Source organism: Sceloporus occidentalis, unplaced genomic scaffold (assembly GCF_023333645.1).
Source record: "Sceloporus occidentalis isolate IW3139 unplaced genomic scaffold, rSceOcc1.0.p SCAF_378, whole genome shotgun sequence".
NCBI classification, from domain to species: Eukaryota; Metazoa; Chordata; class Lepidosauria; order Squamata; family Phrynosomatidae; genus Sceloporus; species Sceloporus occidentalis.
Window position 1 is genome coordinate 266754 of NW_028317358.1, and position 24190 is coordinate 290943.

The window sequence follows — 24190 nt, forward strand, 5'->3', positions numbered from 1 at the left end:
GTTGAAGATGATCCCTAATGCATATCCTTAGAGCGGTGAGAGTTCTGTCGCAAGAACCATTAATAATGTTCAAGACGTGCATTGCAAGGAATAGACTTTCGCACGGCAAAGGCAACATGACAACTTTTTTTTTATAAATATCATTTTGAGTTTGGGCTGTTAATATTTACAATGGAATAACTCGCGTTGGGGGTATATATATTCTTTACAATGGAGCTAGTGTATTTTTTCTGGGAGGGGGTAAGTGGAATTCTTTCTGTGTGCTATTATTATGCTATACTGGGTACGGAGACGTTATTAGGGGCAGTTGCTGGGATGGAGGAACAGTTCCTGTGGTTAGATCTTTTTTTCGGTTGTTGGGGGCTGTTTGTTAGATGGGATGGGCAGTTACTGCTATCCTAGTCCCAGCTGCACACCACAGAAACTGACCTCAGGCTCCAAACAAACAGAATTTCATGTAAGATGAGAGCCATTTGGCCCATCTAGTTTATTCCTACTGTAAAACCCTCAAAGCTTACTTGCTCCTTGGGGTTGCCTCATATCGAGCATAGCCATGTTATCACCCCATGCACCGTAAAGTCCTCTCTATTAACTTCTGCTATTTGTGCTTGCAGGCTGTTCTACTTATCTACCACCTTTTTAGTAAAGTAAAAGGGATTTCCATCTTCTGTCTTCAAAATGCTTGCTATAAAAATGTGTATATATATCTATCTATATCTATATATAGATATATGATTAAACACGTAGTAAAATATATATCTTGTTGGAAAAATGGCTTAATAAAAAAAAATAAAAAAGTGCTGCTGCTTGTGTTAAGGGGTTAAAGACTGTCAGCTTTATTTAGCATGCGGTTAAATCAAGGTCTAGGTAAATGATAATTTCACTCACTCAATGGCTGCAAACTTTAAAGATTTGTTTGCCTAATCAACATAAATCTAGTCTGCGTGTTTAAGCACTAATTGCCTTGAAATATAGATAATGGGGACTTGGTTTGAAGATATGAAACACCTGGCTGGATGAAGCTTGGATCCTCGTTTTGCTGGCGGCCTGTTTAACGAGCTGTACAAAGGGATGCAAGCTTGAAAGATTACAAAGAGGCACATTTTGCTCAAATGGAAGCTTTTAAAGAATTATATTTATAGCAAATCTTTTACTCCCGTTTTTTTTTCTCCTCCTGAATTTCAGTGATAGCCTGTGACCCACTCCATGTATTTTAATTTCCTTTTAAAATTTGAATGTATGACCCAAGCGCCTTCTGTCAATAAATAATTTAATGATATTCTGAATATACGGTACATAGACGGTAACCTTGCCCGATCCCATTGAACGTCTAACACGGCAGCTTTTAATGATGTCCGTGTTTGGAACTGATGAGACGGAGCTCCCGATTGACTCGCCAAATGATATTCTTAAAAATTGGCCCATTTATTGACATTTGAATACACGTGTGAATAAATTTGATTTAGCTGTCCTAATACTAGATGAGGTAGCTGGGTTTCAAGTCTATAGTCATGAGTCTGTTCTTCAAACAAGCAAGACAGCATGCAAAAATCCAATAGGTTTCGTTCACACTAGTTGCGAACCTATTTCTGCTTTATTTATTGAGAGGGTGGTAGATAAGTGGAACAGCTTACCATTAGAAGTGGTAATACTGTAAGGGAATGTATTAATGCATAAAGCTATCCTGAATCTAAAAACCAGGTTTGAGTCTTTAAAGCAGGAAAAACTAGATGGGTTGCGTGATTCTTATCTCCTGCCAAATTCTATGTTTCTGCCAAGCTGGTGGAATTTCTTATATACCTTGATATGTATTAAGCATCCAGGGTTGTGTTTTTGTTTTGGTTGTGTTTTATTTATTTATTTATTTATTTTGAGAACTTGTTCATACTGTAGGTTTTTTGGATGTTTTAAAATTGGCAATTCATTTGGTAAATACCCAGCCGTGAGTCATCACGTAACCTCAAAATAGCCGTTAAAGTCTGTGTGTGGGGGGGTTTAATTTTTTTTTTTTTATCCTCCGTTGTGCGATTAGCTCTTGCCTCAGCCAGGCTATAGTGCTTCTGTGGAACCAGATAATTTTTACAGATTGCAGTATTCTAAAGGCTTTGTTTAAAATGAAGGCTCTTTTCCTATTAATCAGATAGAGAAGGAGCGGGCTGGATTGGTAAAATAATCTCTTGTGTAGCTGTGTGTTTTAATCTCGTCTAAATAAGAGTTCTCATTTCAAATAAATGTTCTCAAATGTCCAATCATTGTGGTACTTAGGGGGCTACAGCAGTCCAGGAATTGTTCATCAGGGGGATATCTGCTTCTCTGCATTTTAATGCAGGTTATGTAGACCATTGAGTTATTTACCCCTATGGGCAGAAATGTCACCACCAGAATACTTTACATTTTATGATATCGTTTGAAAGTGCTGACAGATTCAACATTTGTAAACTATGGTTTGCTTGTATATGCTACACCGTGCTATTTTCTAGTGGATTAGAAAGCAATCTTGCTCTTTTGCACCAACATTGTGAGCTATAAGCTTATAAGAAGTGCATCTCCCCATACGCAAACACTAGACACACAATACACGGTAAATGTGTTAACATTTGTCATAGTTTACATTAACCCCTAGTAAAGTTCTCTAGCAGCGTAGGGTTCCTAGCTCAGTATACTAAGGAAGTAACATATGACATCATATCCCAACACTCCGCATCAATAACAGACAGAGGCCTTGGTGGGCCAGTTGTGACACACATGCTGTAGGTTCGCCATCACTGCCATAAGCTATTTAATCCATGCCTATTATGTTTTAAAATATTGCTTTACAACTATTTTTTGCCGTTGAAAATATCTTTTAAATACTTTCTAAATTTAATTGTTTCTAATGAAACTATTTCATTTGCCGCACAGACTACTTGTCGCCTTTTTTTTTTTTTTTTTTTTTTAAACCAAAGTTTAAATCATTCATAGGTTTGTTATAGCTTAGTTTTATGGTCTGGAAGAAAAGTTTTAATCTAGTTGGATCTCTTCTTTCCCCATCACACTGCATCGGGGGAAAAATGTAAAATACTACTTAGTAGTTATGGATTAGTTCAGTTTCGTGGCGAGGGGGGGGGGGGATCCTGTCCCCATTGCCAGAGGGTACTGTAGTGCATTCAATGGGTTAAACCAGAGTTCCATAAACATGCCAGCGATGTTCTTGCCCAAACTCTTTGCGTTTCTGAGCCGTGGCTCCTTTTCTATACTGCAAGATGCGGCACACACAAGATTAATGTCCTGTCCTCACAAAGCCTTGCTTCATTCACATCCGTGAAGACTGGTCCTGTTCACAGCGAGGTGTGTGTGAGGGACGTCTAGGTACTGGAGGTACAGACTCCTCAATGGAGTTTTATTTTCCCCGATTTAGATTTATGTCAAATGAACTCCGCAGTAATTGGTCAAGGAAGAAGCAAGTTGCTTACAATAATATATACAATGCATTTAGCGCTGTTTTTTGATAGAAGCCAGCATTAAAAAATCATAATAAATTCAACAAATTAAATGCTGCCAGCAAGTATTAGGGTTAATGTTCATTTATTTTCCTAACCTTGTCATTTTTTTTCCCCCCTTAACAAGGCATGGTACACGGTGTGCCGGGGAAGTGGCCGCAGTGGCAAATAATGGGATTTGCGGTGTTGGAATTGCATACAACGCAAAGATTGGAGGTAAGGAATTACTTTCTTTTCTAAGCTATTCTAATCTTTATGTATATTTGGTAGTGGCGATATAATGCCCGCTTCTGCCTACCTGTATCTACATGCTGGGATAAGATATCAAAACTGGCCCTGGCACTTTAAGGCAAGCAGCCGATACAATGAAGTCCATGCAGCCATCCGCTGTATACATGCGGCCACTCCGTGTTCTCCAATGCTTTTGTATCCTTCGGACTTGAGTATCCAAGCCAGCGTGGAGGCCATTGGGTCCAAGCCCACCGGATTGATATATAGATATATAACATACAAACATAACATACAAACGTGCTCTGTTTTCTATGTATATGTCCACTCGGCTATGATCTCCATGATAACGCTTTTTTTCTTAACGGCAGGAGTCCGAATGCTTGATGGGGAGGTGACTGATGCAGTTGAAGCGCGGTCGCTTGGACTGAACCCCAATCATATCCACATCTACAGTGCCAGTTGGGGACCTGAAGATGATGGCAAGACCGTGGATGGACCTGCGCGTCTAGCAGAAGAGGCTTTCTTTAGAGGAGTCAATCAGGTAGACTGGGTCAGGGGTACATCATAGATTTATTTTATACATTTCAAGGTTTCAAACCATTATGAGCTGTAGGTTAAAGCTGGATGCTTCACAGGCTTATTCAGAGATGTCTGAGCAACGCAAGTAAGTTTAACAAAACCATAATACATTACAGTAGCAGACTGAGAAATTGTGACATTTTGCTTCTGCATTGACTTCACAATGAAAGCTTGAAGTTCCCTTTTAATAAGTTTGACACGCCATGTTTATTTGTGCGAGGGCATTTCTAGAAAGTACCCCTCTGTACCAAACATGTAACCATACTTTTTTCTTACTTTCAGGGGCGTGGGGGTCTAGGCTCTATATACGTCTGGGCATCGGGCAACGGTGGAAGAGAACATGACAGCTGTAACTGCGACGGCTACACAAACAGCATCTACACTCTCTCCATCAGCAGTACCACCCAGCTGGGCAACGTACCATGGTACAGCGAGGCCTGCTCTTCTACATTGGCAACCACGTACAGCAGTGGCAACCAAAACGAGAAGCAGATTGTAAGTGCAAACCGGAGCTTCTCCCCCACATTGTGTTCCATCACTCCAAGGTGAAGGGATGTATGTAAGCTTAAGTAAACACAGCCTGTGGGTTTGTGTACGAGATATAATCCGCAGCACTTAATTCCGACGTGACATGACCATCTAGGTTATCTTGTTACTTTGACCCCAGGGCAGATTTTGTGGTTTGGACCGGATCCCCTCTTGCAGTTGGGTGTCCCTGCATGAAGCCTGTTCGTTTCTGTCTGGCCCTGGGCTCGCTGTATGCTACAAATCTTTGTTTGTGGGCTGAACAAAATGTTTTTGTTTGAACTGGCTTCAGCCCAAGAGTTTCGGGAAGAATTAGGGGAGGTCGGCGTAGATCTGCCTTATCATTTGTCCTAACTCTGTAACACATTTTCAGTACCAGTTAAGGAAATGTTTGCTTATGAAAGACCACGTTCGAAGTGCTTTTTTGTGATAAGTGTCATTTTGCAATATACATAAAGACTTACATCAGCCATGGCTCCACTGCTCTTTTAGTAGCGCATTAGTTAATCGCTCATATTTTGAGCGCAGGTTCTTTTTTGAGTTTTTCCTTTTGAAGACACGCATTACCTGCATGTTAGCTCATGGGGGTAATTGTTAGATTGTGGTATAGTGTGACATGATCCTGCAATCCAATTTGTATGTTATTGATTTTTGGTGCAAGACTCCTTTTTCATTTTGCACCACATTCAGTTGTAAGATTGAGGTGTTAAGGTTAATGCTGAATGTGCAAATTATATGTAAGCGGACAGATAAGTGTGTGTGTGTGTGTGTATGTGTATATGTATATATGTGTATATATATATGTGTATATATATATAATATATATATATATATTATTCCCCTATCCACGGCCTGCTGCTTTCTTGTCACATTGTTTGGGTGAGAAGCATTCTGCTGAATCTTGTGTTCTTCAACCAGGTAACGACTGATTTGCGACAGAAGTGCACAGACTCTCACACAGGAACCTCTGCTTCTGCACCCTTGGCCGCAGGGATCATTGCCCTCGCTCTCGAAGCGAAGTATGTATATGACACTGTTGGTCTCTGTTTTGTGTTTGACAAATACCGGTAATAAGTTATGATGATCTCAGACTGCGTTAGACCCTAGGAAGGCCTGCGTGACCCGTATCATGCAAACAGATCTCAGACTAGAATGACCCGTTGCGGGCTCATGTTATGCATTCCTCGCTGGCAGGTAATCTGCTAAACTAAAACCACATGGCAAAGGGTGATTGTGATCCCTGAAACGCTTACCTCTTAATTGGTATAGGCCACTTAACAACTCAACGTTCCTATAAAAATGTCCCTCTCGCGTTGCTGATGCCCTAGAGTCCGCACATAGTGTGAGAATGTGTGCTACTATGTCGGGTTTAGTGCTTTAGCGAAGTAAAGGATTGTTAAAAATAAAAATTTGCTTTAAGCAGCAATCGTAGATGCATTTGTATGTTACTATGAAGAGCCTCAGCTAGATTCATATTTTCCTGCTTGTTAATTATTCCTTTGATTTCGTTTAAATAGCTGTATGATTGTTGCTATGTAGATATATGCTCTTTTGTATAACAACTCCATTGTAATATTAAAGTGCTAGGAATGTGTTGGATGCCAAAGCCTGATCAGGCAGGCTGCATTCAGAATTATTCAGTATTGTGTTACTCAACTTCATTCCATTCAGCTATTGCTTAACGCCATAAAGTATTTAATGGTTTCTATCAAAACCTATGGCTTCCCCGTGTGAGTTTGTTCTTCTGTATGTTTTTAGTAATAACCTCACTTGGAGAGACATGCAGCATCTTGTTGTACGGACATCAAACCCAGCTCACCTAAACACGAATGACTGGATAACTAATGGAGTCGGACGCAAAGGTAACAATGGAATTCTGTTTTTATTATAAGGCTGTTTAAGTTGAGAGATAATTTTTTGGGATCTCCGTTTTTCTAACTAAATTGTGCACCATTGGTGTGCCTTGAGGGCATGATTGGGAACCACTGCTCTAATCCATAGTTTATATATGTTAAGTAACTAAATGTATATGTTGTTGCAATGGGCCTCAGAATGAGAAATGCTTACCTGCTAGTGATTATGGTCTTGCAGGGGTACAGGTGCCTGGTTTCTAAATACTGCTATACTTGTTTCCAGTTTATCATGCAAGAACAAAATCTGCTCCTACAAGATTAATCAATGTGTTTGCTTGGATTGCAACAAAGCAAACAGCGTGCGTCACACTTGTATGTTTAGTAAACTAGAGGTTGATGGCAGCCTTTTCAGTACATATTGGTGAAAGGTTGGTGTACAATACATAAACAAAACCGGCAATAGACATGCTGGCCTGTAACCCAGAGCGGCTTCATCGGTTAGTGGGCAGCATTCACACAGCTATAACACAGAAATGATTATCTTGCTAATGTAAAACCACTTTGCGTGTCTAAAAGTGGTGATATTTGCATTGGGGGGTAACATGAATGTTCATAAGACACAGTTGGTTTTCAGTATTTATCTCCCTCTCCTGATCCTCTGACTAAATATTTTTTTTCCGTGTCCTTGAGCAGCGCTCATTCATGGACACCTACATTGTGAGCATTTGTCTTCGTTTGAACGGGGGTATACTTTTGTACTTACAGTGAGCCATTCATATGGATACGGTCTGTTGGACGCTGGAGCCATGGTGACTCTTGCTAAAAACTGGACGACAGTCGGACCGCAGAGGAAATGTGTCATTGACATTCTCACGGATCGCAAGTGAGTAATGAGAATTGGTTTCTCTCAGGTCAGCGGGGCAAAAGTATTATGGGAATAAGCACCGTTTGAAGATCGTATAAAATCTAAGCACTGAGTAATTATCCGAGAGTTTGGCCCTTTTCTTTGGGTGAGTGAACATAATGGAGGCGTTGTGGCTTTGAGGACATATGGAGATAACCATTTGTCTGCCACAATGCAGCTTCAGTTTTTACACCATTGTTACACCATTGCACCACAAGCTTTATAGGTGTTTCCATTATTATAACTGTCAAGGCAGTGATAGTTCTGGAAACACTTCAGACACACTGATCACCCCTAAAACAAGCTACTATGAAATCACCTTTATTTTCTAAAGCATTTCAGTATCCAATATGACATTAATCTTACTTAAGGAGTGCAAAGAGCGTTCAGTCATCTAAGAATATGACCTACATGTCGCTATGCCTGACAAATGTTACAGCCTAAACGAAAGAAAAAGGGCATGTTCTATATAGTAGCATGTTAAACTTTTCTGTGCCGGGGTCTAAATGTATGTGGCTAGTTCAATTAATGTGATGGATGCTGCTGATCATAATTATGATATGCTGTGCCTGCAACCACAATCCTTTACTGGATAAATGTTGACTGATACGATTGGAGAAGCTGGTCTGCACCATCTGTATTCCTTAGTAAATGTAGCTTCTGAAAAAAGTGTAATGGTGGCCTCGGTGGCGGTATGACCGTCTGAAGGTTCAGAATGTCCATGCAGAGCGTTTGTCTCTCAATGCCACTCAGTCTTAAACACTTTATAGCACTAGTATCATACATTTGTGGGATTTTATCTGTTGAGTTTAGGAGTCCACTGTGCATCCATAGGGGTGAATGCAGGATTGGACAAAAAGTTTGTACCCGCAGTGAAGTTTTCGGAGTTGATTGACATCTGGGATCTGACTGCTGGGACTTTTATTGCAGGCATCCACTCTTTAAATTCGTTAACGTGTCCTCTGGCAAAACTCCAACTCGCTTGTGGTTTTGTGCCTTTCAGCAGGAAAGGGGTCATTTACTTTCATAGCCAAGGGAGCAAGCAGTGAACTGAAGAACTTGACAAGACTTTATTCTTCTGCATGCCCGCAAACTAAATGCGTGTAGGGATTTTTTTCCTCTTTTCTTGGTACAGGACACATGTAAAAGGATACAGCTCCCTGGTGTTATTAATGTTGCTCCTCTCTGAGATATAAAAGCTCAGTCAGACCTAGAAACAGACCGTGTTTTACCTGAATTTGGCTCTTTGGGGGATTTAGACACACGAACCATTCACACCTCACTGGGTCAGAGCCAGAGGCTCAATGAGACTTCTGTCCAGCGGAGCGTGAAAGGATCCCTGCAGGAAGGAACAGCTGCAGCTCTATCTCCTGAGCTGCTTGTGGTTGATGTTAAACAGACTGGTTTCAGTATAGTTTACTAATGGTGTCTTTATTTCATTGGTGTCTTTATTTTCATCTGATGATGCAGAGGTCTGTAGTGTGTAGATCTTCTGTCAGGCAGTGAAAAGGGTGGTATGGCCCCCAAAATGTATGTGACGATGCAGCTGTTTGACATGTGAAGGTATAGGGACATTTAGGCAGCTGGGGGCTACTTGTGGCTAAGTAATTCTGCAACTATGCATAAAACTAAATTTGAATTGCTACAGATATGTTTATACATATTAAGATTTTTTATGTCATGGGTTTTTTTGTTTTTTTCTATTGCGTTGATTTTAGAGAGCTAGCGGTACTAGAATCTAATCAGATACATACAGCATCCCCTCTCCTCCAGACATGCCAATGGCTTGCATACCCCTGGGGTAGGGCAGTAGTGAGAAGATGCTTCCTTTAGCACTAGACATACATAGACTTGGAATGCTCGAGTCTGTGTTATTGACATATAATACTTAACTACCTTATGAGTAATGATAGACTAATGCACCGTAAATTTACCTTTTAATGCAGAATGATTCAGGAAAAGGAAACCTTTTTTAAAGCAGCCTTTATTCCAATGAGACATCAAGCAGTACAGATGTCTCTTCACGTGCACACCTGTTGGAGGCCGTGCATCTGCAAGGATGTCTACGCATGTGCTCATGGGGGTAATTGATTACCAACGTTGAGGGAAGCTGCGTTGCTGCATTGTGTCATCCACTTGGTGGTGGCTAATTAACCAAATTAACCAGATTTTGGGGACTTCTGTTTGAAAAATATGCATTTATTCTTTAGTCTCACTGTCACTAAATCACATTAAGACTGTCTTACAGATCCCGCAGGCAGTTGGTCATAACATGTGCCTCAACTATGTGACTTTTTTTTTTTTTATTGCAGTTTATAAGCTGCATGTACTATATGTTTCTAGATATATCTCTCAATACATCAGGCAATATAAAAAATATATTGTCCATCTGATACTTCAATCTATACCATGTTAATATGTTTGTTTTGAGTTATTTTAATAATAAGCGTTTGAGGTCTAGTAGTGCTAGAACACCCACCATGACATGGAGTGGGCTCTCACGAGAACTACTCGGTAGCTTGCAAGATGTGTATTGGAGATCCCTGTTTAAACACGACCTAAACGATCTATAGCTTCCTTTTAAAGCTCCCATACTGAATTCAGGATAGTTTTATGCAAATCTTTGCGTGTATAATTTCTCTTAACGTTTTACCCTGTAACATTTAGCCCCAGTTGTATCACATTAATAGGAAAAGGGACACATTGCCATTACTCAGTGGGCTCGTTGGGAGAGCTTGTTTTTTTCCTTTGTTACTGGCCCGTTTACCCCGCACAGCATGAAGTCCCTGCTAGGACAGCGCCCTTCATAAATACACCACTGCCTGTCACAGCACATCATGACGAATAATGTGTAGGTTTAAATGTGGGTAAAAATAGTTAATACGTCTTATTCTCTAATAGAATCGGACAGACCTGGCCGGCTCTAGAGTGCAGAAGTTATTTATCAATGTCAAGAAAACGGCAGGTTACCTTCCCATTATCTCTTTAACTTGTGTACAAGAAGCCACACAGTCAAAAATAATGTGACAGAATTGGGATTTGGATCTTGTGCCTACATCGGTGCACGCCGTAGACTTGACTGGATGATGAATAGCTATTTGTGAATCTTGCATATTGGTGTAGATATCCATGATTATAACGGTAGGCTGATATTTCTCACATATCGGCTGCGTGTGTAAATGGCCTGTTTCATAGATTAAGCTTCATTTTTATTTTCAGTTTCCAGCTCTCATTGTTTATAAATTGTATATTCCTCTTATAAATCTATTCCATATTGGGTCCTACTTATGATGGTGCTGTTTGCATTCATTTTGCCATGTCTTGAAACTCAAGGCACATGTAGCGTAAATAGGTCCCGTGCTTTCTTGGCAAGTAAATTAATTTAGGAAAACGGTTCCTCATTTCAATCTGTGCTTTTTATTTTTTAGGGATATCGGGAGGCGCCTGGAAGTCAGACGTAAGGTAGAACCGTGCACTGGGATGTCCAATTACATCAGCACCCTGGAACATGTTCAGGCCAGACTTACTTTATCCTACAACCGGAGGGGAGATCTTGCCATCTATCTGACAAGCCCTACGGGCACCCGATCTACTCTCCTGGCACCAAGGTAATTCTTTGTTACATCGTCTCAACACTGGGGAATGCTTTCGTTTGACTATCCAAGGGCACTCAAGTTGTTAAAGACTTCATTATTCAGATCAGTTTTCAAAACTGATGTCTGAAACTTTAAAGACCTCCTTCCCTTTTTTTAAATCCATACAGAATTTAACAATTGGCAGCCAAATAAAAATAAAATGGTTCCCAAAAATATCTTTTAGCTAAAAATAAGTGTTGATGGTCACGTTACATGACATCTACTTTAGTTAATCTGGTGCCGCATTAAGGACCTCTTAATGTATAAACTGTTTAGGGGACTCCAGAAGTCTTTTTCTCCATGGAATAATCCCTTTAACAATATAGTTAGCTCATTAACAACCGTAATGTTTAGGCTGCTGAGCTGTTTGGCATTTCTTTGTTAAATAAAAATGGCTAGGTGAGCTTTTGTGGACTACAACTCTGAGCCAGAATCATGGAGGAGGTTACCAGAGCTGTACCTACTAAAGTGGATTGTTTCTTTGGTCTGGTGTTGACATTTTAACACATCTTTCTGTCTGGGATATAATATGTTGTGTGCTGTCATATATGGCTTTTTAGTTCAATCTACATACAACCACCATATATGTTGGATTTATTTACTATGGGGGAGCAAGGCATTTTAAAAAAGAAAAAAAAAATGAAAGTTCATCCTTTGTTTGATCTGATATGTACAGGGAAATAATGCGGAAATGTAATGTGCCACTTGTAGCGCCGTTATATATTGTGGTGTAATGCACAGTACCCTTCAGCCTGGATATATATGAATAGCTTAATCTGTCCTGAAAGAATATATATGTTTGCTTAGTTAAGGTGTAAGTGATATGTAATGTCTGTAAACAGCTAAACATATGTATGTGTGTGCATGTATATTATATATAGAGATATATAGATATATAAAATAACCTTATTTGCATGCGCCTACCCAGAATCCCTTGTTGTTATGGCAGCACCATGAGATTTCTGAGGGAAAGACGAGCCTTCTGGTGTCTGTAGAGTGTTTAATAATGCTTCTACTATATATATATATATATATATATATATATATATATATATATATATATATATATATATATATATATATATATATATATATATATATATATATATATATATATATATATATATTACTTCATAGATCGTAACCGGCAAGCTGGTATAAAATGCCTTTTCTTTATTTTCCTTTTGGTAATGACTCTGATCCCACAGATTGTATGCATTATACAATATAATACACGTCATTACAGGATAGTTAAATCATTGTGGAGGAGACACTGTGCCCTAGTTTGCAACTCATCAGAAAACTTGGTCTGGTGGTTGATATGTATAAAACTGGTGGGAATCAGATTTATGTCATTCTGTTCTCAGGATATATACGATTACCCCATTCCATTAAGTTATTCCTCCCCTTTTCATGGAGGTTTAAAGCTGTGGAGGAGTCTGAACATAAGTTCAGAGCAAGGATGTAGTTGTACTGTTTTTGAGCCTAATGCCACAGACCAGGTGGCTGGGGCATATGGAAAATCTCCCAAATTTCCAACCAAATTTCGTGTAAACAAGTAGATACAGCAAAAGGTAGAAGCGGTTGCATCAGAGGTTTTAAAAGCTGTGTAGGAGGAAGATTTGCTCATTAAGACGTATTTTCTTATGTTATGCAGCAACCTTATGAAAGGCAGTTTTTTGCAGGCCACATGACTATTCAGCTGATGGATTCAATGACTGGGCCTTCATGACAACCCATTCTTGGGATGAGGATCCAGCAGGGGAATGGATACTGGAAATAGAAAACACCAGTGAAAATAACAACTATGGTAAGTGATCCAGTTATGTAAATAGGAACAGTAAAACATGACATGTCCTTCATAAGTTTACTGGCATAGGATATATACAACAAAATCTTTAAATTTTCACTAGGTGTATTTCTTTTCAGAGCCCCCATATCTGTTTACCCTGCTCTCTAGCATTAGATGGACAGGGCATATCTTAGTTCTTCATTACCCAGATTTACCTGTAATCAACAGGTGTTAAGGCTTGCAGGCACAAAATTGAAATGCCATTCCCCGCCATCATGATGGCATATGACCTCAATGGTTCTGAAGGGGTTAAGCGCCCTCCCCTTTTAATTTAGGATATATGTGGGTCGACAGATGTCAGACACATAAAGGTGTTCAAAAATAGATTGGTGTTCAAATATAATACATTTTAGAAGTACTCAATGGAAAAGTTGCCAAGAGCGGTCAAGTGGTTGTTAGCCATTAATTTCTGTGTTCTGCTCTCTTTTTGTATAGCAGAGGTTATTTTAATAGCTGTTTCACACCCTGTAGTCTCTGGCTTCTGACATTGGCTGCAATTTGCGTATGATTATAGGCCTTTAGTGGAATATCTCATACTGTGATCCAAGCCATAGATGCATCATACATAATGTATAACTCCACGTCTTGTGTACACCCCCACACACTATATTAAGGTATTATTTTGATTAAAGGGGCAGCATTTATCAGAGCCCATATTTACTTTATTTTTAGTGCCACTTGAAATTAAGTTGGCAAGACAAAAATTGGACAGGCACAGATTTAAGTATTAAAAGGTTACTACCTTTAAATTTAAAGGTACATTTTTAGATGTTTTTTATTCTTTCTAGCGTGCCATTTTGATGCAGATTAATATTTTATCAGTAAAACATTTTCTTTAGTTTTTGAAGTATAAGCAAGAATACAGTATTTCAGTTCTTGAATACTTTATTGCAGAACACTTTGCAGGTGCACACATTTTCTGTAGCACAAACTATAGAGAAGTTTAATGAGGCAGTAACCCCCTTTTATTTTTACCCACTTTTCATCCAGTGACTGGTTAAGCAGGCGGCTTGGTTTACTCTTGTTCTAGTGCTAAAATATGTAACCTGTAATGTTGAAATAATTATATATAATGCTGATTAAGTAATACTACTGAGTGCAAGCACACTGGAAGGCACCCACTTTCAAAAGTATTTATGCATATAGTTAGGGTTAACAGTGAACCATGCTGCAGCCCATCCATGCCTCCAACATAAAATCTTGCTAGGAGAGTTGCAGTCAAACCTGGTAAGCAGCTCTGAATGACATTACACACAGAAGACCTTAAACATCATTCAATGAACCTTAGGTTTCACGTTTTCAACAATTTCAATTTGTAATTTATTTATTTTTTACGTGGCGAATTGGCTTATTTTAGAAAAAAAAAAAGGACTGACCCTCCAATGTATTAGCATTGAGGTAAGAATAGACATGACATATTATTTATAGAGCATCAGCAGATTCTGTAGCACTATTACAATTCAGGAGTATAAAAAAGAACAGTAACAGTAAAACTGACATTATTTTCTTTATATAGTGCCAACAATTTATGTAGTGCTTTTTGTAATACATACATTTCGAAGAGTTGACAGACTCAGACGTCCCAATCTATTGGGTAAAGTGGTTCCTGCTTGCAAGCTCACAATACAATTTAACAATTGGATTAGCACACGTTAAGAGGTACAGAAGGAGACAAGGGCTCCTTGCAAGCTTTCAGTCTGTTAAAGTTAGGGGACAGTAGGCCAATCTATCTGTTATAATTCGCTGAAGCATGTTAACTGTCCATGGGGTGTCTAGTTTCTAGCCTTTTCCCTCCCAAATAACCCAACAAACCCATGCATGGGTGAGTAATACTGTACTCAGGAGATGTTGCTGAGCACACATTGGGGTGTTGATTGACAGGAACATATACCACAAGCTGTAAATCCATTCAAGTACAGCACATTTTGATAAAGGCTGGTGGTAAAATATGTGCATGGAAAGAGTTAACACAAGCATTTGAAATAGCCTGGGGTGTCTAGTTTTTAAAAATATTTGATTGGGTACATTTAATTTGCTGGCATCAAAGATGGACATGGGGCAGAATTTTCTACATGTCAAAATTCCAATTTGAAAATTGCACACCTCCCAAATGTGGCTCCTTAGTCTCCAAACAACTGATGAAACCCATGCAAGGGTGGTATCACTGTACTCAGGAGAAGTTTTTGAACACATATACCAGGAGCTGTAAATTCATACCTCTCTGTGTAGAAAAAAAAAACTACCACCACAAACTCTAAATATTAGTGCATGGAAAAGGGTTAAAATACTAGCAAGAATATATTTTTAGAAACTTGGGCTTCCAAAAATATATATGGGTTGATGAGGTAAGTTTCATCTTCAAAGATATCCCAAATAAGACATTAGGGCAGAATGGCCAGATTTGTAAAAAATGGCTTAACAATAGCAATATGTTACTTGCACTTATTGCCCTGTAACATGCAAAGAAAGCTACAAAATATTTGGTATTTGTAAACTCAAATATTAAATTCTATTTAGCATGTTTTTTCTCTAGCTTTTGAGTAAAAGAGAAAAAAAAGAGTAAACGTTAGAAAGTCCCTTTTCTCAATTTTTTACCATATTTTATAATTTTTTTTTAATAGTAAATTGATACAATCAAAACAATATCTGAAAAGAAAAAAAAAACCAGTATATAACTTGTGTGGGTACAAAGTAAACGAGAAGAAATTTAAAACTAAACACGAGCATGTTATAACAAAGGGTACAAAAAATATCAGCCTTTGTCACGAAGAGGTTAAAGGGATACTGATACCAGATGCATTACCGTATTTGCTCGATTATAAGACGAGGTTTTTTTCAGAGCAAACGCTCTGAAAAATACCCCTCGTCTTATAATCAGACCTCAAATAGGTCTGACTATGAGACGACTAAGATCCAGATCTCCCGCAGCTGCAGGGGACCTGGATCCTCCTGTCTCCCCCAACCCCCCCCCCCCGCCCCACTTACCGGTGCTTCTGAGTCCCCGGTGTGCAGCCGGGGCAGCCGGAAGGAGGTGTGGCTAGTAGCGGGGGTTGTCTGCGTCCATCGCGCAGACCTTCCCCGGCTGTCAGAGATCAGAGTTCCCGGCACCGGTGGGTGAAATTCTTTCTGACAGTCGGGGAAGGTCTGCGCGATGGACGCAGACAACCCCCTGCTACTAGCCACACCTCCTTCCGGCTGCAGCGTAAGTTGTCTTGCTCTACACGCTGCCCCGGCTACATGACAGGGGAGTCGGAAGCACCGGTAAGTTGGGTGGGAGGGGGGCGGGGGAGTGTTAAATGGGGGGCATAAGGCATTTCTGGAGGCAGAGTGTTATATGAAATGCCTTTTAACCCCCTTAATGCCACTCTGCCTCCAGAAATGCCTTTTTAACACTCTATACGCCACTCTGCCTCCTGAAATGCCTTAAACCTCCCTATATGCCACTCTGCCCCATAATATGCCTTTTAACCCCCTTAATGCCAGAGTGGCATATAGGGGTAAAAGGCATTTCTGGAGGCAGAGTGGCACATAGGGGGTCCGAAGGCATATCATGGGGTTAGTGAACAGAATGTGCCATTAGAATACAGGAGTGATGAGAGTAATAAAGGACCTCTGTACGGCTATGAAGATATTCCATTAAAAACCAGCCGATACAACATTACTTCTGACCCATTTCATGTTATTTGAAAGGTGACCCCAAATCTTTGAACGGTAGCGTATTTGTAGGCTTTGTCACTTATGAAGTGGCTCCGTATTCTGATGCACTGTAGAGTTCTAGCTTCCTAAATCTGGAGAACAGTATCTTCTAGCCCTGCCGGTCTCATCAGGGCCATTGTTTGTGTATTCCGAGTATGTGCTGCATAAACTGCAGAAGATAAGAGAGAGGTATCTTTGTCAGCTGTGTGAAGGATGGAAGACGTTTGGTTTGTTTAATTAAGCAGCCCAGCACGTGGAACGAGTGCGGAGGGGAGCAATCAGAGTGTTCGTGTAGAGAGAAGATACTGAAGGATATCTTGGAGGTGCAGATGGGTCATACAGTTGAATGCACCAGTTAGCTGCTCAGTATTCTGCACACCTGAATAAGAGGATTGCTAGCTGCAGGATCTGTGCTTTGCATAAACACGCAACAGGGAGGTATCTATGCAAGTCCCTTTACTGAGTTGATCTTACTGCCAGAATACTTTGCATTCCGCTTCCACGCAGATACTAGAATAATGCAGCTTGTCCGCTCATTCCGTGACTTTTATTTGCGTTTCCCTGACCACAGTTAATGTACCATGGGTTGCGCACCTAGGACGACAGTGGAATGAAAGGGGGGAGCTCTTTCAAAAGAGACAGGACATGTTGGATAACTTATATAAGTGCATGATGATGGGGTCAAAGGAGAATCTGTCCGCTAATCTTTACAGTAAAGCTATTTAGATGGTTTGAGTTCTCTGTTTCCACTCTTCTGCTTTTGGTAATTTGAAGATGAGATCACGAGGTCAGCAGGTTAAATTTTTCTTGCAGTTTTCTGCGTTACAGATGACTGGGATTTCCAAGCTTTCAATGCTACCTTTCTGTTTCTAGATCAATCCACAAATGGTGGAAAAGTAATGTCCTCACCCTGTACATTGTTTAAGTATTCAATGAATCAGGACTCTTCTTTTTTTTTTACTCTTGTGATGGAGAGATGGCATATTTCTATATTAAGATGTCATAATTTAACCGAGAAATCATAATTGGCTGTTTAAAAACAAAAAAAACTTGTTCAAGCACAAGACTATTTTCGAGTGGATTTGCACAGTCTTGTCAATGTGAAAAAAAAATTATTGGCTTAGGTAGCAATAGTTTGGTCACACATTTATTTTTGCAAGAGACAATTACACATTTCCTCAGTTATGGCCATAGACCTGCCGGTTACTCACACTCTGGAATTAACATAAAAAATATAGAATTTGACCGCAGATAAGAATCAGCTCATCTAGTCTGCCTATTTTTCGTGGTATAAAGGCGAAACTCTGAACATTCATGTTTTTCTGATGTCTTAAAGTACAGACTTTGTTGATTAGTGCATTGTTGTTCTGACATAGGGTATCTGCAGCTTCGGTTTTAACTTTAATTGTTTTTAAATTAATTTTGCGTCAATTTACAAAAAAAAAACCCTGCCTTTGATTTATTATACTATGATTATTTTAATTTTCATTTAACTTAGTAGGAATATTTTAGACCCAACTCATGATCATTTGGAGACAGCTTTGCTGACTTTGCATTATTGTCCTCTCCCAGGTTTTTAACATTTTGCAGTTTGGGTCTGTGAAATTCAAAGAAAAGATCCTCTGACAAGGATCTCACAGGTTGATGGGAACCATAAAATAGATTGTAAAGCCCCCACCCCAAGCTATGAGCATTATTACTTACCATAAAATCATATCCAGCAATTCTGTGAGCCAGAGCGCTAGGCTAATGCATGTCTGCTTTAATGGCGCTCCTTAAGTTGACATTGAATTTGATACTTGAGAATTCACATGTTGTCTTTTTTTTTGATCTGTTCTTTAGGAACACTTACTCAGTTTGTATTGGTCTTATATGGAACAGCATCCGAACCTCCCGGCCTGTCCAACCAGGTAGACAGTGGTGGCTGCAGAACAGTGGCCTCTACCCAGTCCTGTGTTGGTAAGTATCTCCTTCTCAAGTGCAGGAGACTCCATGCACAGCTGTGACTTTGTGTCCAGCTCCTACCCCAGTTATATAAAATGGCTACAGTGTGTCCTACAAATGGAATGCCATAGCTTTTCTTTTTGTTTCCAATAATCTTTCTCTTAACCTATTAAACAGAAAACTCAGACTGTAAAAATGTGGTTTCTTTATTTTGGGATTTCTTTTTTCCTTTGTCTTTGTGTTTTCATGTCACTTTTACCCAGTTTAGTTAAGAGTCCTAAACACCCATCGCATCATAAATGGTACCCTTATAGACACGGCAACACACTTACGATGTCTCTAGAGCAGCTGATCAGTCTATAAGAGAATTGGTTAAAAAATAACCCTGGATTTCCATCAGCATGGCGGAAGATTGCAGCTGCTTCTCCAGATAATATCCATAATAGATTACTTCCAAGTGAAGAGCTTTCATATCACTGGCGAGGCCTCATCCGCCTCATGCTAATGAGATGCTCAAATCTAATTAAGAAGTAAATGAGGGCTCTATTTCCACTAATTAAACGGTTTGCTGCAGTGGGTCAGGTAAAGTGACTGTGCTCCACATGTCAACGTGCAGTTTAATGTCCTGGTTTGGCAGGTGTTTTCTTGTTTGTGTCCATAGAAAAGCATCAGGGAGCCCTCACTCCACTTACTACGGTGTCCTGAGGAAGCCATTTTCACCTCACTCTCTGTAATCCATGTGAAGCGTGCTGGAGAGAATCTCTCACTCTTTAGTGGAATGCATTAAATCCTTCACTAACTGCAGCTGTGGAAATATGCAGAGCCCTTTAAACATTAATAACAGATGGCCTGCATACATTATTGTTTTATAGGCTTTTTTCCCATTGAATTACCAAATCGGTTCTCTCTCCTCTGCCTACAGTATCCATAATGGTTCACTCGCCTTTTGTTAGTGTGTTAGTGAAAGCTTTGTCACGTACTTGTTTAAGGGAAAATGCATACCTTATGTCTGACTGAACATTGGCTGGCTACACCACATTTAATGAGTGTTGGTATTTTGGCCAGTGATGGATGCTATCTCCAGCCTGCTAATATAGAGGAACCCTCAGGCTTGCAGTATTTCCGTGCCAAAGGTGTAATTGTTGTGTCCCCTTATGTCTTTTGTTCTCAAGACAGACTTTTACGTAAACTGTACCCAGGTATTTTCATGATGATGTTGAAAGTTGCTGTGTGAAAGCTGGTATATGTTACCGGTAATCTGTAGTGGTCATTGGATATCTGTGATTATTTACCCCTTGTGGAGACGAATATGCTCAGGCATGTTCCAGTACGCCTGTATGTTTTTGTCTTGTACTGTATGTTACCGTCTATCCACAGGAAGACCTTCAGACCGTATATCAAGTCAATTAACATGTGTGCAAAGGTTTTAGATAAGACATCAAAACAAGCAGTTTCTAGTTGGTGATAACCTGTCGTTTTTCTTCCGCAGTTTGCGAGGAAGGTTTTCTCCTTCATCAGAAGAGCTGTGTGAAATCCTGCCCCCCTGGCTTCACAGCCAGCGTTCAGAATATCCACTACAAGCTTGACAACAGTATAGAACCTCTCCTGGCCAATGTCTGCGTGGCGTGCCATCCTTCCTGCTCTACCTGCAAGGGCATCACACCCAACGACTGCATCACATGCCCTGCACACTCGCACTACAACTCCCTGGATTTCTCCTGCTCACATCAGTCACAGATGAGCAGGGAATCGCCACCTCTAAAGGAATGGCCTCAGGATGCTGCTGCAGCACCATCCAAATTGCCACTGATTGTGGCCAGCCTGAGTTGTTTCATCATCGTCGTGGTTTTCATCAGCGTCTTCCTCTTCCTCCAAGTGCGATCTGGGGTCATCCTGGGCAGGAAGAAGCTGTACACATTGGACAGCGGAATTATCTCCTACAAGGGAATCCCCTCCGATATTTGGCAGGAAGAAGGCTTCTCAGAGTCTGAAGTAGAGGAGTTTGATGCTCACAATGAGAGAACTGCTTTCATTAAACAGCAGAGTGCCCTTTGATGACAATTATGACTTCATCCTCAAAGCCTCATACCACAAAACGTGTGCCACAGACCCTCTGTTCACCAACCACCCCAAGCCAGTCCGTAACGGTCTTGAGTTAAACTTTGAACTTTTGGCTCAAGCCTGAGACTTGGGTAACACTTGGCACCCCTGGCACCTTTTTTGCAAATAAACAATTGCTGCCAGAGGTTGCATCATTGTGTTAATGTACACAAAAAGAGTAAATCATGGTATTCTTGCCCAGATCTTCTTATTTTTTAAATTTATAGTGCCTATCAATTCTCCATTTTGCTTTTTTGTTTTATTTTTTTCATTTGCCTTTCTATTGAGCAAAATCTCTGCCACTTGACCATTCCGGTGGCACAATGTTGCTGTAGATGTCTCCTGTTATGCTACAGAATAGTCCAAGAGTGCTGTTGACAGAGAGTGGTATCTGTGAATTAACCAGGCTGCCGAGCTGCAGCGGAAGCCTTGGTTTGCAAAATAAATTGCTTCTCTTAACTGGTAACTTGTGCAGCTTGTAAACCTTTTTATAGCAATTTGGCACTATACAGTACATCAAAGTATAGGCACTAGATTGTAATTGAAGTAGAATACCAAGGCCATATCTTTTACGGTATCAGCAATGTTAATGTGTCTGTGCTGTAAAGAAGGTTTTCCTGACACAGCTGCTGTATGAACTGCAGGAGAGCCTACATGTGTAGGAAAAGCTCCTTCAATTTACAAAAAATGTACATAAAGATGGTAAAAGACTAATCTTAAAGTATGATGTTTCTATTGTGTAAATGCACAGTTGTATGCGCCTTGCACAGTTGTATGCGCCTGCAATTCAATGATGAGCTTTTGTGCATATCACACACTATTGCTGCATCATATGGTTCTGTGATTGTAATTGGTTCCATTTTCCCATGGATATATGAAAATGAGCGACTGCCCTTTTTTCATTCATAAAAAGGGAGAACATGGAAGAATTATTAGTTCCCCGGGGTGCACCTTTCTTCACTTCTTCCATGGCAATTCTGGGGCAAAGTACAAAAAAAAAAAAAAAATGCTGTAGTCGCCAAAACAGACAGGAATATTCCTGGCAACTGCACAACTTGGAGTGGTGCTCAGCTAGTTGTACTGGGCTAGTTGTGCTGGGCTGAGTGAACCATGGATACCATGCAGCCTCCATATTTACGATCATTACCATGTCCGCTCTTCCAGTAGTGTATGTATATTTAAACTTACAGTGCAATTTACTGCAGTCAGAGAATAAGTAGCTCTGTAGAGCCGTCCATAATTAAAAATGAATGTACTCGCTTTAAAGTATTTAGTGACCCCTCCATTCCATTTTATCACTAATACTAAAGTGACGTTGCTTTTTTTTTTATTATGAGAAGATGGACCTTACATGATGTCCATGTGATGATGATGATAATCAGAATGTGGGGAATTTGGCTCATCGCTTACATTGCTAGAAGGCTATTACTGAGGAATGAGAACCCATTAGGTTCTTCTGTAGGCTGCCACACCTAATTTGTTGCACACATTAGTAACAGATGCAGGGATGTGCAATGCTGCCAAAGCTTCAGGAAGTGTCCAGGTTGAATTTTACTATTGTCTAAGGCACGCAAGCCTAGCAAATTCAAGGTGTCACAGTCAACACAGGGTTCCCAATATGATTCAGGCTTCCCTCCATCCACACATCTGAACAAGGCAGGATCATTTAGGTAGTTTTATATATGAATCTTAGATTCCTACTTTGATTTATGGTTATGGCTGCTCTGTAATTCCAGCTCTTAGATTGCGATGTTATTAATGGTGTGGATTATGTTAGGACAATCAAGTGTCAAACTCTGCCCCCTTCTGCCAAAACTATGACAAGGTCTAATGATTTCTATAATTGATTTAAAAAAAAAAATCTATTGTATTGTCACAGTTTAGGCAACTGGTAATATTACTGTTACAAGAGAGAATGAGTGACACCGTCCATCTTGTCTATTTTCAATAATTGTGTATGAGAACTACATGAATAGTCTATTAACCCTTATCGGCATACGTTCAATACCCTGATCTAAACAGGGAAGGGATGTCATATCCAGTAGTGCAGGCTCCTGAAGAAGTTATGTCCTGTGAAAATGCTAAGATCTCCAAGTCTTGATTTTAGAAATACTTAAAACGCATTTTAAGGAAACTTAATTCATGTAGCTCCCTCTGCTTGTAATACTGGGAACTACAACAAAATTACAGCAAAGGCTAAATGGGCCTTGTCTTAAAATGCCATTTAACACTAACTACAATCTCCTACAGCAGCATTTATTTTATTCACATCTTCCTTTTAAATATTACACATTTATGATAAAGATCATCTGTATTGTTCACTTTATTAGTTTTAGCTTAAGTCTGAAAACATCTGGTTTTTTTTATTTACACTTTCTAAATTCCTCCTTTACATGTACAACAAGTACACCCTCTAAAGATATAAAAAACTTACTTTTTAGGACCCAAAATAGTGTATACATACATATATATATTTAAACTTATACCTTTGCAGCAGTGCAACGTGGAATTTTAGCTAAAAAGTACATTTGTTTCATTACATTTTATGTTTGTGACTTAAACATGTGAGAACGTGAGCCTTCTATGGTGTGCATGGGAGCTCATAGAGTACTAAGTGAGCAGTATTTCTCATCCATGTGTTGTGGGTCTTCATGGGCAATGTGCACACATCATATTTATTACCTAGTTAGAAATGTTTACCTGCATTCTGTGTCTTGTTCTTTTAGGATAGATACTGGGATTTATTCGCTAAAAGGAGGTTTGACAGCGGAGTGGTGGTTTCAACGTCCTCACTTTACTACACAATATGAACGGACAACCCCAGTGAGCTTCTGTTGCAGGTAGTGTTTGGCTGGCCCTGTGTAATGTATAGTTAAAGCAGTCAGAGGTCTCGCCTATTGAATTATACATTGTGGGACCAGCCAAGCCCTTCACCCTGGAGAAACGTGCCAGTGAGGTGAGGGAGATGAAACGCCAACTCTCCCTTTAGTGAATAAACCCCAATGCTTTTGCTGATGTAGCTGATGGGTTCCCTTCATCAAGGGGGTGGTGAGAGGTTATGGACACAAAATATCTAGCTTCGGTTTTACCTTATTCTTCCCAGATTGTTGCATCTTTTTGATTGTAATTCCATGCTTATTTCTGGAGGAGAATACAGCCAGAGCTTTGAATAATCGGTGCTTACCGTGTATATTTAAAACATGGCCAAGCTGATTTTGTTCTGAGGTGAAAACTGGATTTAGATTTAATATGGAAGTATTTATTGCACCTTTATTTTGTAGTATTTTGTGCATATCTTGGTACCAAAATGTAGATGGTGGGTTTTTTCCCTTTATTTTTTTTTCCTATTTTAGTAGTAGGTTATCGAATATGACAGGGTTTTTTTTTCTTCA

At 39.8% G+C, this 24190-nt stretch overlaps 1 protein-coding gene across 1 annotated transcript in view; it reads left to right on the plus strand.

Annotated features, from left to right (window-relative positions):
* Nucleotides 1-20753, plus strand: part of LOC149273400 (furin-1-like) — a 74976-nt gene extending 54223 nt beyond the window's left edge. The window contains exons 6-15 of the mRNA XM_089506372.1: nucleotides 3607-3695; nucleotides 4079-4251; nucleotides 4572-4784; nucleotides 5733-5833; nucleotides 6573-6676; nucleotides 7433-7550; nucleotides 11000-11179; nucleotides 12892-13016; nucleotides 18597-18713; nucleotides 20188-20753. Of these exons, the coding sequence (XP_089362498.1) occupies nucleotides 3607-3695; nucleotides 4079-4251; nucleotides 4572-4784; nucleotides 5733-5833; nucleotides 6573-6676; nucleotides 7433-7550; nucleotides 11000-11179; nucleotides 12892-13016; nucleotides 18597-18713; nucleotides 20188-20753 (1786 nt within the window). The remainder of the gene's footprint in view (nucleotides 1-3606; nucleotides 3696-4078; nucleotides 4252-4571; nucleotides 4785-5732; nucleotides 5834-6572; nucleotides 6677-7432; nucleotides 7551-10999; nucleotides 11180-12891; nucleotides 13017-18596; nucleotides 18714-20187) is intronic.
* Nucleotides 20754-24190: the final 3437 nt, after the last annotated feature.